Below are 14,276 nucleotides of genomic sequence, written 5' to 3' on the forward strand. Positions count from 1 at the left end.
GCTGGCCAGCATTGGCCTGCACAATTCTGGTGACAGGGAGCTCACTCCCTTCCACCAGCCTCTGAACTCAGCCATGAAGCAGCCAGACCCCTTCTCCTGGCCAGCTCTGAGGAGCTACAAGGACACAACTTACCATGTCCCCAGACTAGGCCTTCCCCTGTGTCATCTTTCAGCATCCCACATTCCTGAGTTATTCCTCTGGAGCTTGGTGTCGAGTCCCTCTGGTGTCTCTGCTCCCCAAAGATCAGGAATATCCCCAAACCTCCTGGTGTCTTTTGTGTTAGGGTCCCTTCCCTGTCCTGGCCACAGAGGGGACTCTGAATGAACTCCATGTACCTGCTTTCCTTACAGTGTGATTTCCAGGATAAATTCTTATTCCCTGGGGATGAACTAATTGTTGTAGGTGATGTAGAATCACCACCTCCTTCATTCTGGAAACTATTTCTATTAATGTAGCCTGAGGCTGCAATGATTTCTTCTGGAAGCCACATCAGGCTAGTAACTCACCCTGAGTTGCTGGTTAGAGCTCTCCTATGCCTCTCCCCACCCTACCAAGCTCGGATTTCCCCAGAACAGGCTTTATAATTCTCCCACCAAACCTGTGCTTCTTTAGCAACTATAGGATGAATCTTTATGTAAGCACCTACTTCTGACTCAGGCATTTTACCTTTAATCTTCAAAACAATCTTGCAAAGGAAGTACTAGTTAGCATTCCCTCCTTCCCTTCCTCTCACTTAAAAATTTCTTAAAATTTTAATTATGGTAAAATACAGATAACATGAAATTTACCATCATAACCATTGTTAAGCACATAGTTTAGTATGTTAAGCACATTTACACTGTTGGGCAACCAATCCCCACTACCCTTTCATCTTCCCAAACTGAAACTCTGCACCCATTAAACAACTCCCACCCTGCTCCCCCAGTGCCTGGCACCCACTACCTTAAACTCTGTGAATGTGACTACTTCAGGGACTTCATATAAGTGGGATCATAGTGTTTGTCTTTTTATGACTTTTTAGAATAATGTCCTCAAAGTTCCTATTTTTTCTTTAAAAAAAAGAGAAGAGAAATGCAAGTCATAGCTAAGAGACTTGTTTGAGGCTACACAGGCAGGAAGTACCGAGTTGGGAAATGAACCAAGTGTCCCTTTGGAGGTGGCACCCTTCTCTATCACCCTGCCTGCTGTCTTCTAGGACTGAGACCTACCCAGGTGGCCTCAGCCCTTTGAGAATTGCATCAACTTGGCCAAACTTCTGTGGTACCTGGGGACTGCCTCAGAGACTGCATTTGACATTCACAGAATAAGGTTTTCTGCTGCACAAATCAGAGCTTACCCCAAAGTGCCATCAAAAGAGGAGGCGCCCCCAGACTGGGCAGAGTGGATGGGTGGGAATTTGAGAAACGCAAATGGCAATCCTGTGACAGAGAAGGTGAACCTTCCAGTAACTACTTTTGAGTTAAGGTCTCTGCGAAGTTGAGTGGTGCTGAGTGAAAACAGAGACCCAAAGCCGATTAGCTTCGTAAGTAAAGGTAAATAAATACTTCAGCACCGTCGGGAGGTGAAGCAGAAGCAGTGCTTTTACAGAAGGAGCTGTGTGAATGGGTGCACTTGGGAAACAAGACCATTTGAAAGAAAGGCAAAGGGGGCCCTTGTTCTGTGGCCTGTTCCCTAGTGTGCTGGTGAAGAGTACAGGCTCCAGGCCTGGCTCTGCAATGAGCAGCCACTGACCTCGGTTTCCTCATCTGTAAAATGGGGATCATAACAGCACTGATCTCAGTGGGCTGCAGTGAGGTTTAAGTGACTCCGTTCATGTGAGGTGCTTAGAACAGAGCCAGGCAAAGAGCACAGAATAAGTTACTCAGGAATTGGCAGCTCTTGCTACTATTACCAGGATAACTACATGTAATAACGCTATCTCAGGCGCTTCATTCCACGCATCTCTACTGAGCACCGTCTATGGGCCAGGCCCAAGGTCCTCAGTGATGATTCTGGGGATACAATACAGAACCCACAAAGTTTTCCTTTAAGAAAGAAGAAATTCATACATCCTGGGATTATTCTTATGCATAAACTGACCTTCACATTTTAATCACAGTTAAGGATGATTTTATTGGTCTGAGTAAGCAATGCCAGCCAAGGGGCGGGCACCCTGTGGAACTTGCGGAAGGTGGGGAGCAGCGACCACAGACCCAGAAAGGACTTTCACCCCGTGGGGGCTGTGTTTGCTGGCCGCGGAGGCACAGCACTATGCTTTCCTGTGCTGCAGCTGCCCAGCTGTCCAACTGAGTGTGGGGGGAGGCCATGTGCAGGCCTGTTGCAGTCTAGGGCTGAGAAATATCATGGCTTTGGCTATTTCTCCCCACAAATAGAGAAGATAAATGGGGAGAGCCCTTTCTTTCCAAAGCAGCAGCACCATTTGCCGAATAAAAATATTTTATTGTTGTACGGAGTCCTCAGAGAAGGAAGGGGTTCTACAGGTGGCCAAATTTTCCAGGCAGCTAAGCATTTAGAGCCACCCAATACCGTATGCCTATTTTGTGCCAGACACTGTTGAGGACTTCCTGAAAGGCACCTGTGCCAACTAAGTACCAGCCAAAAGGGGGCTGACCACTGAAGGCTCTCTCCAGACAAGTGGCTTCACCCAGCGGAGGGGAGTGATAAGGACTTCTCTGCAGCACAATGGCTGCCACACGGACAGAGGCGGGTATGAGCCACTTCCCAGCGGACCATCACCAACCAGGGGGTGTCTGGAATGCTTGTCAAAGACTTTGCCTGTGACTTTTCATGCATTTCTATGACATCAGGAAAAGTGTTAACATTGATAGCTGTATGTAAAACAATACAAGAATAACTGGCTTCTAACTTAGAGAGAAGCATCTTCCATGACGACAAATGGCTATGCTAATATGATTTTATCCCTGAAGCCATCAAGCATCCTACCTGGTTTGCTCTTTCAAGGTCCGTCATGATCATTTCAATTTCATCGGCCCTAGGGGATGAGAGGAAGAGAGCGTGTTAGTCAGTAGCCAGCCAGACTCCGGGGTGCCCACAGTTCTGAACTTGGCAGGATGACTTATAGGTACACATTCCAGGCAGAGTCCCCAGTGTAGGGGGAGAGAGGAGCCAGGCAGTCCTGTGATCGGGCACCGCTGCTCATTGGGAGGAGGTGGGCCTGCCCTTGAGGTGCTCCTGGTCTTGTCAGGGAGAGAACCATAAAAAGATAAAGTACAGTGTCCTGCCAAAAGATTGAATAGAACTCTGAACAGAGTAGTCTGGAAAAAACAAGAAATGAATTCTCCTTGGGAGAGGGAATCTGAAAAGGCTTTGGAGGAGGTCACATTGAACTGGGTTTTGCAGGATGAGTAGAAGTTTGCTAGGACTGAGAGAACCATGAGAAGTGGAGGGGAGGATAGGAATGCAGGTCGGGGACTCTGCAGTCTGCTCTACAAACCACCCGGGTTCACCACCATTCTGGCCTGCTCACACACAGGAAGTTCCAGGTGCTTTCTTTCCTGTTTTGAAAGTACTTCCTTGAGTAATTTGAAGGCAATAATATGGTTCCAACATATAACATCATGAGAGAGAAAATAATGCTGAGAATCCTATTGAGAAGGGTATGGTCAATTTTGAAAGTCTATCGGAGGTTAGAACTAGGCACCCTGGCAAGTCACTGCCTCAAACTTCTATATTCAGTCCCTGGCTGGTCGGTTTTTCTGTTTGCTGCACCCAAAGCTTTTTTAGCCTTTAGCCGCACACTGCGATTTGAGGCAATCTTATCAACTCCCCGAAGTTCGGATGGGGTAACAGATGCCTTGTGTGTGATCAGGTTCAAGGCTCATTGTATCTGTTTGAAATAGTATCCTGCTTTCAGACTGGTCTGAGAAAAGTCTGAAACAATTCATAAAATGTCCTAGTTAAGTGCAGTTATTTTTAGGATGACTTCGTGAAGAAGGCAGTGTCTTTGGAAGACAAACACCCCAACTGGGCCTCTTCAGTGACAATACTAGGTGAAAGGGGATGGATTGGGGGGGGGGGGGCGCGTGCAGCTTAAGTTACTAAACATCTCACCGCATCATCTGAAACGGAAACCTCCAAGATTTCAGAAAAACTGCTCTGCCAAAGAAAAGATAGTCTAATGACGACAAAGGATAAAAAAATAATTAAAGGTGTGAAGGGTCTAAAACAGGACAGAAAAGGATACCTGACAGTCAGTACAGAAAGCTGCTATCTTGACAACCTGCTGATAAAGTGCCAATTCCACTGGGTACAAGATGAAATAAAAAGTGAACAAACTCTTCTTAAGGCAAATCATAACTTTTAATCAGTTTTGTACTTTAATCAAACAGTTACTCATATGTATTTACATAGTGCAGATATACCTGGCAAACTTCCCTGGCTACTGGAATCATTCATTCGTTCACTCTCGTGCCATGAACATTCCGACACCTACAAGTTTCCTGGCCCTGGGCAGGGCCACGGGAGGGGCACATACAGCCGTGGCTCCTGCAGATCTCGCCAGTACCGTGATTTTTACAAGAGAAGGACGGAAACACGTAGCTGTTGAATACCTAAAAAAAATCTATAGGTGGTGTCTCACTTCTCTCTTGAGCAGATGAGGGGAACTGGCTGCAGGACCCGCCCGGCCACTGGGTGGGGAAGGGCCTGGCTGAGTGAGCAGAGATCCTGAGCGTGGGCCTTGGCAAAGGTTTTTTCCTAATCACTCCTGTTGGGTCCTCAATGAGCACGTTCATCTTCCTTTAATTCTGGCTAATTTATCTGTCACTGAACTATTTCTTCTGCTTTGTTTGGAACTATTATTTGGATTTGGTTGCACATCTACTTCTGTCCTCCACATCATTCAACCTTTCCTTATCCTTTCTTGGTGCTTTTGGGGTGGTTCTTCAATTTGATCCAACTATAGCTGTATTCGTCCTATAATTTACCTTGTTTCTTTTGTTCCTTAGTTTAGTTATTCTGTTTTTCATACCTATTCCTACTTCATTCACTTAAAAAAAATTATTCCTTGTTTTTGCTTTATGTTGCTATTACCTTCCCTTTTCTTGAGTATATTTCTCATGCTTTATTTTGTACTCCTGTCAGATCACAGATACTGTTGTTGTTGTTTTTCGTGTTTTTGGGGGGAGGGGAGTCTGTCCTACAGAGGGATGTTTTCTTCTGGAGCTTGGCTTTCCTTGGGGGTACCGCTACTCTTTCTGGCAGCGTATATGGGGGAGGACAGAGAGGCAGGCCCTGCTGTCTCTCTCGGGATGAAGTGAAGAAGAAAGATACACAGCAGGTGTTCAATGTATTTTGCTGAGTGAAGAAAGAAGGGGAGAGGGATGACCCCAGGACCCAGAGGAATCACTGATAACTTCCCTTCAGCAGGAAGATCCTCTGGCCAGAGCTTTACCTTTAATTCTCTGGGAATTCCCAATCCTGGATCTGGAGATAAGGGGGAGAGGTGTGGCTGCCTGTTTTTATCCACCGCTCAATCCTTGCCTGGCTCTGCCATTGGCTAAGGGGCCAGTATAGGGTCAGACACAGCTGAGGCTAGAGAAGAGAGGGGTTCCGAGGGGCCTGGCTTTACCTAAAGCTGGCAGCAAGGCTGGGACCCGTGGGGACAAATTCTACCAGATTTAGGGGACTTGGATGGGCTTGAGAGCCTCCTCAGATAGTGAGTGGTTTTGGATGCTCATTAGTATGCCTAATATCCAGAAAACAATGCACTATTTCCAAAAGGTTTCAATTCCCTTATAAAGAATTAGTCACAATTAAACAGAAAGGTGCCTTCTCGGCAGTCTGAGGCAATCCCTGGAAGTGAATTTCAAGTTTTTCCATCTTGTGGTTAGTTTAACTTTAGTTACTAAGCAACCACTAAACTGACCAAAATATTGAATGTGATAACAACTATTGCACTTACCTTTCATTACAAGAGCAACTCTCAGATTTCCAAAGCTTTCACATGATAATGACAACACTGAGCTCTGCTGTGAAAAGGCAGGGCTATTCAGCACCAGGTATCCTGATGACAGCAGGGCCCGGGGGGGGGGGGGGGGCTGCGGCTCCCATTCACAGAATGGACCAGAAGCCACAGGAGGAGACAATGGAAGGAACCAGGGAGCAGTGGGCAAAGAAAACGCCAAACTATTATTTTTAAAGTCCGTAGGCTTGTGATTAATTTTTCAAGGGGCATGCTTTTTGAAAGATCAAAAATCTAGCCAGGTATTTCAGTGCGATTGGGGTTTTGAAGATGGGAAGTGCAGCCACTGGCACTTGTAGACGAGGACCGAGATCGTCTGTGCTGGTCTCATCTTAGAACACATCCACCACGGAGTCTGTGCAAAGCACTCCTCTCCAAACTGCTGCCCTGCCCTCCCAACAAAATGAATCCTCCCAGACAAACTGCCCTCAATACTAGTAACACGAAAATGCCCCGAGGTTAATACTACAACTATGTTATCTGAAAAGTGCAGTAATGAATTAAATGCCATGTGCTTTCATAGAGTGGGTGTCAACAATATTCTGAAGGCTTTTCATTCTTTTCATTTTGAAGGCCCAACTACCACATCGGGATCTGGAGCCTGACATTAGTCTAAAATCATTTATTTTCCAAAGTCCATAATAACAGCACATATTGTTTGCTCAGCAAAACTATTTATTATAAAAATTTAGTTCTCTCACCTTTTTACGAGCTGACAAAACAGCTCTCACTGATCTATTAACCTGCACGGCATTACGTTCCACTCCGACTTCAAAGAGTGGGTAATTTCAGCTTGGCCTAGAATATTTGGTTCATTCAGTCAGTTCCCTACGGATCACTTCAGGGTATTCTCTGCACTAGCACACCATTTTTATGAGGAACTCGAAAGGATGTGGTCAAGGTGGATGGAAGGGAGATTATATCCACACTAGGAACTCTGTGTTTGCTTTCACACTAGCCCCAAGTGCTAAGGGATGGCACCAAGGCAAGGTTGGTGCATATTTCAATACCTGAACACTCATGCTGTCATCAGGATCTGTTAAGACCAAGTACATCTACAAGCAGTTAGAGAAGTGTCCTTGGCGGCCTTCAAAGATCAGTGTGTCTTCTTGGACCCAAGTCAAAAGTCTCAATACTAGATTATAAAGTTCTTGAGCATCAAAAGAAGAAATAGCTAAAGATTAATCTTCCCCGCTTTAAAAATTAAAGAACAAAAAGCTCCGGTATGTGTAATAAAGTGAGATCTCCCCCTTCCACCTGGATGCTGCGTTTGATGGCCTCAGCTGTCAGGAAGGTGATCGCTTTCCTGACAAGTTGCACACCAGGCCAGGCTCTCTTAGTAAAGGGCGGTAGAGGAGACACAGTGGGCTCACTGGACCAGCATCAGAAAGGGCAGCATGAAAAGGAGGCGGCCAGAGGGTCAGGCACTGAGGAAGGTTTCGTGGCTGTGGGTCTAAAATCCCCTTAATGGGGATGGGCGTCCTCAGGAAAGGCCATCTCTCTCTGTCCCGCCTGGGCACACAGATGAGGAGCTGGGCACAGTGCAGAAGTCTGATCTCACCACAAGGAAAGGCTGCTCTGAGTCACATGTGAGAGCCAGGCAGGACTGTACCCGGAGGAGGTGGCACTGTGCCCTCCTCGTGCACAGGCACTGACCCGCCCCGACGGGTGTGGGTCACAGACTAGGCTGGGGATGGAGGGGCAGTCTCTGCTCAATGCCTACTGAGCACCTACTATGTGCCACAGCTGATGGGGAAGCACATGTCCCAAGTGGAGACAGCAGTGCTTACTTAGTAGCACTGGTATTTGCCTTATTACTAGTACACTGACCATATACCTGCACATCCTAAGGGCTTTGCAAACATGAGGAGGGAGAGTGTCGTGGAGGAGAGGACATGGTCTGTATCCTGGAGGATGAAGACAAGTTTGTTGGGCAGAGAATAGCTGGGCTGAGAGAGCAACAACCTTCTAGACAAAGAAATCATGCCGTGGTGGGTGCCTTTAAACACCGTAACAGCTTTGTGGGTGCTCTCTCGGGCTTTCATGGTACCCTGTGCCCTCATCTGCACATGACAGGCTGGTCTCTTCCTGCCCCTTTTATGCCTCCGATTTCTTTCTCCTGGATGATGGCACTGATCAGCTCTTCCAGACCACATCACAGCAAGAGTGACACAGGGGATCCCTGCCTGATGTCATGGCAATGCATCGGAAATTTCACCGTTAAGCATGTTCCTGATTTTGGACTTTAAATATCTATGTTCCTATTTTGTTAATGAAATATCCAACTGTTCCTATTTTATTAAGACTCTTTAATAAAAGATGGATATTGATCTCATTAAGTACCTTTTAAGCATTTATGGAGCTAATTAAATGGTTTTTCTCCTCTGACCCACTAAAGTGGTAAATTATACAGACAGTTATCTGCTCCCATTTGGTTGTGGTGTATTACTCATTTAATGTCCTCTTGAATTCTATTTGCTAATATTTTATTTAGTATTTTTTCATAAATATTTATATATGGGATTGCCCTTATTTGTCTTATCTTTGTCAGGTGAAGTCATACAAAAACACTTTTTATAGCATTTCCTTCTCTTTGTAGACAAAGTGAGCTATCACAGATTTGACAATACTACTCTTAAAAAAAACCCCTACACCTATATCCCACCTGTGCAATCTAAATCCCACCACCTGGCAGGCCAACCCTTCGGTGTTTGCACCCGGGGAGCTCCCCAAGGCTGCCTCTGCCAGCCCCGCCTGCATCTCTCAACACTTCCTCTCCCATGAGGTCTGTGGCCTCTTCTGCATGGACTAATCCTTCCCTCGGATGCATTCCCATGGGGGTTAGTGTTCAAGTCCAGTCTGCCTTAGATGGGCTGGTGGATTCCAGGAACTTCTTTTGGCTCCCTCCCTCCCAGTCAGACCCAAAGTGCTTTTGGGTCAAGATCCTCTCATCCTCACTGTGGGCCGGGATTCTGCAGGAAGCAGAAGGTCAACAGCTGATTACAGAATGACCTCCCCTAAACACCTCCTTTTCCAGCTTTATTTCCCACGTGTCAAACAATCTAGCCTTCCCAACAAAGAAACCTAAGTGCAGAACTGCTTTCTCATCAGAGCCATTGTATTGAGGTTTATTTTGTTTCTTGCAGATGTATTTTTTACAGCCTATTAGTAATACGCATCTCGTGTAAATTTCCTTCTGTAGCTCAATCAACTTTCTTCACAGTCTCTTGAGTCCTACTCTGTTCCCTGAAGCCAACATGCTTGTCCCCATGGCTACCTCTCTGTTGAGGTCTCCGCGGCAGCTGCAGTCACCATCCAGGTCTCAGCTCTCGTGGCCATCCTCTGAAAGGTCTCCTGGCAGCCTCACTCCCCATCATCCACTCGCTTTATTTTTATTGCCCTATTATTCCTGTCTCAAAGTCTTGTTTGTATATTGATTACTTGTTGATTTACTGTTATAATCCCAGAGAACAAAGCAGGCGCCCATTAAATACTGGTTAATCAAATATGCAAACTAACATCTGTGCCACCCGAAGTCCACTCTGCTCTGGACAAGCAACAATTCACTATCTGGTATTTTAAAGAGCAAAAAGTAGGCAGGGTATTTTGTCAAATTGTAAATATGACTTTTTTTAAAAATATATATATATTTTATTGATTTTTTACAGAGAGGAAGGGAGAGGGATAGAGAGTTAGAAACATCGATCAGCTGCCTCCTGCAACACCCCCTACTGGGGATGTGCCTGCAACCAAGGTACATGCCCTTGACCGGAATCGAACCCGGGACCCTTCAGTCCGCAGGCCAACGCTCTATCCACTGAGCCAAACCGCTTAGGGCAATATGACTTTCAAGGAAAGAGTCTCTAAGTTGTTTTTGCAGAAGGAAAATAATTCACTTTTCTTACCACTTTTAACAGCCTTTGAAAAAGAAGGCAACAACGGCCTTAGGGGGAAAAAAAGTATATAAAGACCAAGAGTTAGGCTTCCTTTTGTCCAAATGTGAGGTCCTGGAGGGCAGGGCAGTTGGTCTGGCTCACCTGGTATCCTCATGCCCAACACAGAGCTGGACACAAACTAGGTCTCAGCAAACTCTAATTGGGAGGGTTAGGAGGGAGGTGAGGGGAGGAGCAAGCATCATCTGGGGAAAGGTTTTCGTGACAACCCTCATCTGTATGACCAGTCCTGTCTTTCATTTCCCACCTGCGTTAAGGCACCTCTGTGAAGTTAGGGGTGGAGGGCAGAGGTGAAGCTGTCTGGCATCCTTCCAAGCCCCCAATTTAACGTGTCACTCCAGAGTGGACCCACCCCTCCCTGATCACACCAGGGCCTGGGCAGCGAGACAGTGGGAGAACTTGACCCATAGGGATAACCTTCTGGAAATTATGGTTTTTATTCTTGTTGGAAATGAAACCGTGTCAAGAGACAGTTAAATGGCCAGGATGTCTCTTTTACCTGCTCAGAAATTAACCACAATTTGTTCATTTTTATGCCAATTTAAATGATACAACAGTAACAATTATAATCAATTTTAGTTAACTCTAATCTTTTTAATCTCAAATGGGAAAATATACTTCTCTTTTTGCGTAGCTATTTATTTAGCTGACTTATTTATATGAAATGATATAAATAATATCCTCCTTTAGTTTATCTGAGTCTAGCTGACAACCAAGTGGTCTTCGACAGCCCACATGGAGTTAACTTTCCCCCTGTGCCAACCAGCAGGGCAGCTCCAGGAGGTCAGTCACTCACCAGAATATGACCCTCAGTCTGAGCCTGTGACCGTCACTCAGGCCTCCGTCTTCCCTGGTCAGGGACATGGGTCAGCTGTGGCCAGAGAATGAGCTCATGAGATTGCATAATTCATTTTGCTACTGAGACCACCCAAAGCCTTTTGGGTTAAGTGTCTGGGTTAACCTTCAGATGCTTCTTGCCATTTCTCCACAGTTCCAACACTGCTGCTCTAAAAACGAGTGAAAGTTGGATGTGAAAATCTTATTCTTTCCTTAAATCACGTGCCTCAGGGTAACAAGTAGGATGGAGTGACTGGAGGTGAAATGAAGGAAATTGTGGTCTAGAGCAGTGCTGTCACCAACCTTTCGGACCTCGTGGTCCGTGGACCACCGGTTGGCGACTGCTGGTCTAGAGAACCGCAAGAGCGTGGCTTGCAGAGCAAACAGACCTGAATTCTCCCCACTGCCTTTTAGTCATCTGACCTTGAGCAGACCTTAGAGCTCGAGAGCCACATGCATGGAGGAGTAAAACAGCTTTTCTCAAAGAAACTGGCCTGAGGACAAAATAAGAACATTGATGGAGGAGAATAGGACTTTGTAAACCACAAAGACCTATGCGCATATTCATTATTATTGCCACACGTGAAAATCAAGACCTTTCTCTTCTGGTCAGAGCTGATTTTCAATACCTGAGACCATTAGAAGATAACCATAACCAACCATGAAGTGACCTTTGCCAAAAATTTCCAGGCTGAATCTGATCAGTCCTCTAGATTCAACTACAAACGTACAGGAATCACAGAAGAACATGCTCAACTACATCTTGGGATGCTGTTGGCAAAACCCAGACTGTGGGAAACTCTTCAGGACAAATGAACCAGTTTCATACACAAATAAATCACAAGGAAAAGAAAGAGATGGAGAGGAATCTTTAAAATGAATGGGACTTAAAGGCATACCAACCAATTACAATATGTGAATCTTGCCTGGATCCTCATTTGAACAAATTTATTTATTTATTTTTAAATCCTCACCTGAGGATATGTTTTTTTGTTGATTTTGAGAGAGAGAGAGAGAGAGAGTAAAGGAGAGAGAGAGAGAAACATCAATTGGTTGCCTCCGGTATGCAGCCAGACCAGGGATCAAACCCGCAACCTTTTGGTGAATGGGATGACACTCCAACCAACTAAGCCACCCAGCCAGGGCTTCTGATTTGAACAAATTAAAAAATAAAACCATTTATGATGTGTAGGGGTGGTTAGAAATTTAAATATTGATGATATTAAGAAATCAGTTTTTGATGTGATAATAGTATTGTGGCTATATTAAAAAGGAAGAGTCTTATTGTGAAGATCCACATGCTAGAACATTCAGAGGTAAAAATGAAAGGATTCTGAAAGTAGCTTCAAGATAAAACTGAGGTGGGGAGGGGACAGGTGAGACAGGATGAGCTATGAATGAAATGGTAGGAACCGCACAAGAGGCACCTGGGATCCTGCCCTCTATTGTATGTTGGAAATTTAACATAATAAAAAGCAAACAGAAAAATACAAGATGATAAATACAAAAGCAAAGGCGTCACAGTAGTTTTGCATCCTTCCATCACCACGTGTCAACTATCCAGTGTGGGCTGATGCTGACTGCTATACTCCGTTTGCACAGAAATGAGGTGATGAGCAGGAGTGCCTGGGCGGAGGCTGCAGTGAGGCCTCTGGGAAGGAATACCGATTAGAGGGGTCGTCCGGTGCTGGAATCCAGCTCTGCCTGAGACTCGGTACTTGACAAATTTTAGTCAAGACAGTTAACCTCTCTGAATATCAATTTACCCACTCATCAAAGGGGAGGAAAAAGTATACATGAAAAGCACCTCTCTGTAAGAAGAATGTGATTGAAAAATCACATGTGGGTGTTTTTTTTTGATATAGAAAAAGATTGTTTGCTAAGAACAGAGTATGGGAGGAGAAAGGATTCTGGAAGGGACACCCACGTCCCATCCTTCATCCCACAAGAAAAGGGGTTTTCAGGAGCTGCTTCCACGTGGGCAATGGAGGAAACGGAGGCCCTCCCACCTTTCACCAAGTGCCTCTGTGCCCAGGGAGCCCGCACAGACTGTGCCAGGAATCTTGGGCTGAGAATAGCACCAGCAGGACTGAACTTGCTGTTTCATTACATTTAAGAAAAGGTTTTGGCAGGGCTGCTGTTATACCATCTATAAATATATATGTATTTAAAGTCTCCTTCACGAATTTAGTGTAAAATTTGTCAGCACATCTTTCCAGAGGTTGGAGCACTGCTTGCCTGATCTGAGTGTTCACTCTCTTGGAAGCGCCTTGCAGATTTTGTTTCCCTTCCTCTGTTTGCTTTACCCTGTAAACACCCTGCCTACAGCCAACAGGTGCTGATCAAGCGACCGACTGCAAGAGAATCCTATGATTCCTAGCATCGCACCTGTGTCTCTCACCGTCTCCTGCAGCACGCAGAGGCTGCGCCTCTGGCGTTCACCAAGAATCTGCTCTGGTATCATGGGTGGGGAAACTGAGGCCCAGGGCAGAGTAGTGACAAAGAAGCTCAAGGCCACCATGAGCAGCTGGTCTAGCGTTAAGAACCCTGCTTTTCCCTTCCAAATGTAAGGGATTCTAATTACTCCCTTTCTCCCCTAAGTACTACTTGGTAGGAATTGTTAAGGAAAGGTTTGGTGACAGAGCAGCTAACACTAAGAATAAAAAAAGATCTCTGATTGCATACCAGTTATTATTACTCTCAGCTCCCTTCTCCTCCTTACCTCCAAGCCCAAGCCCAAGCCCAAGGCGACTTCCTGGGCCCTGGGCCCCCGTCTACAGACTCAGGCTGTTCTCCCACCACACCCACACCCAGAGGCTCTCTGACGACACAGCTCCCCATAAACCTAAAGCTCCTTCCCCTCCACCTGGACTTTCTCCAGCAAATTAAATGCTCAGCTCACCTGTGGCTTCTGAGGCCCTCATTGTAGTGCCCACAATCCCCTGCCCCCGCCATGGCCCTGCACTTAAGTGAGCTGGTGGTTTCCTCCACCCTGCAGGCTGGGAAGTGAAACTGGAGAACAAGGCAGTGAGGGCAGCAGCACATTCAGAGGAAAGACAGCATCCTTCCTCTTCCTCTCACTGGCACCAAAAGTCTGCATTTCGGCAGCATAAGTGCCTTTTTTAGGGCAACTTGAAAATGAATAATTCAGTGGTTCCTATTCTACTTGTGAAGTGTTAGACAAACAATTCAGACGGGGCCAGACTTGCTGGCCCCATAAAGACCATCCCTTCCCTTCATTCTGACATCATCCGACTTGGCCATGAATCTTTAAGAACACCCTCCATCCTGTCTAATCACTAAAATACCACAAAGGAAGTTCACAATACTCAGACAGAGGGAAAAAAATAGAAAGGTTAATTGCAACATCAAGTTTTCCCTCGTAGCCAAGCAAACAGTGAGTACATCAGGGCATCATAATAATATAGCTCTCCTATGTATGGAATGTCTTAGTCACATCAGGTTATTAAGTAGTTGAGCTTTCTATTCAAACCCAAGCCTT

At 45.7% G+C, this 14,276-nt stretch overlaps 1 protein-coding gene across 17 annotated transcripts in view; it reads right to left on the bottom strand.

The window, feature by feature from the left end:
• Positions 1-14,276, bottom strand: part of CUX1 (cut like homeobox 1) — a 353,788-nt gene that overhangs the window by 97,015 nt on the left and 242,497 nt on the right. For all 17 annotated transcript variants that reach the window (XM_079786418.1, XM_079786417.1, XM_079786416.1 and 14 more), the window contains one exon: positions 2,945-2,993. In XM_079786418.1, coding sequence (XP_079642544.1) covers positions 2,945-2,993 — 49 coding nt within the window. The remainder of the gene's footprint in view (positions 1-2,944; positions 2,994-14,276) is intronic.

This window comes from Cnephaeus nilssonii (assembly GCF_951640355.1).
Source record: "Cnephaeus nilssonii genome assembly, chromosome: 2".
NCBI lineage: Eukaryota > Metazoa > Chordata > Mammalia > Chiroptera > Vespertilionidae > Cnephaeus > Cnephaeus nilssonii.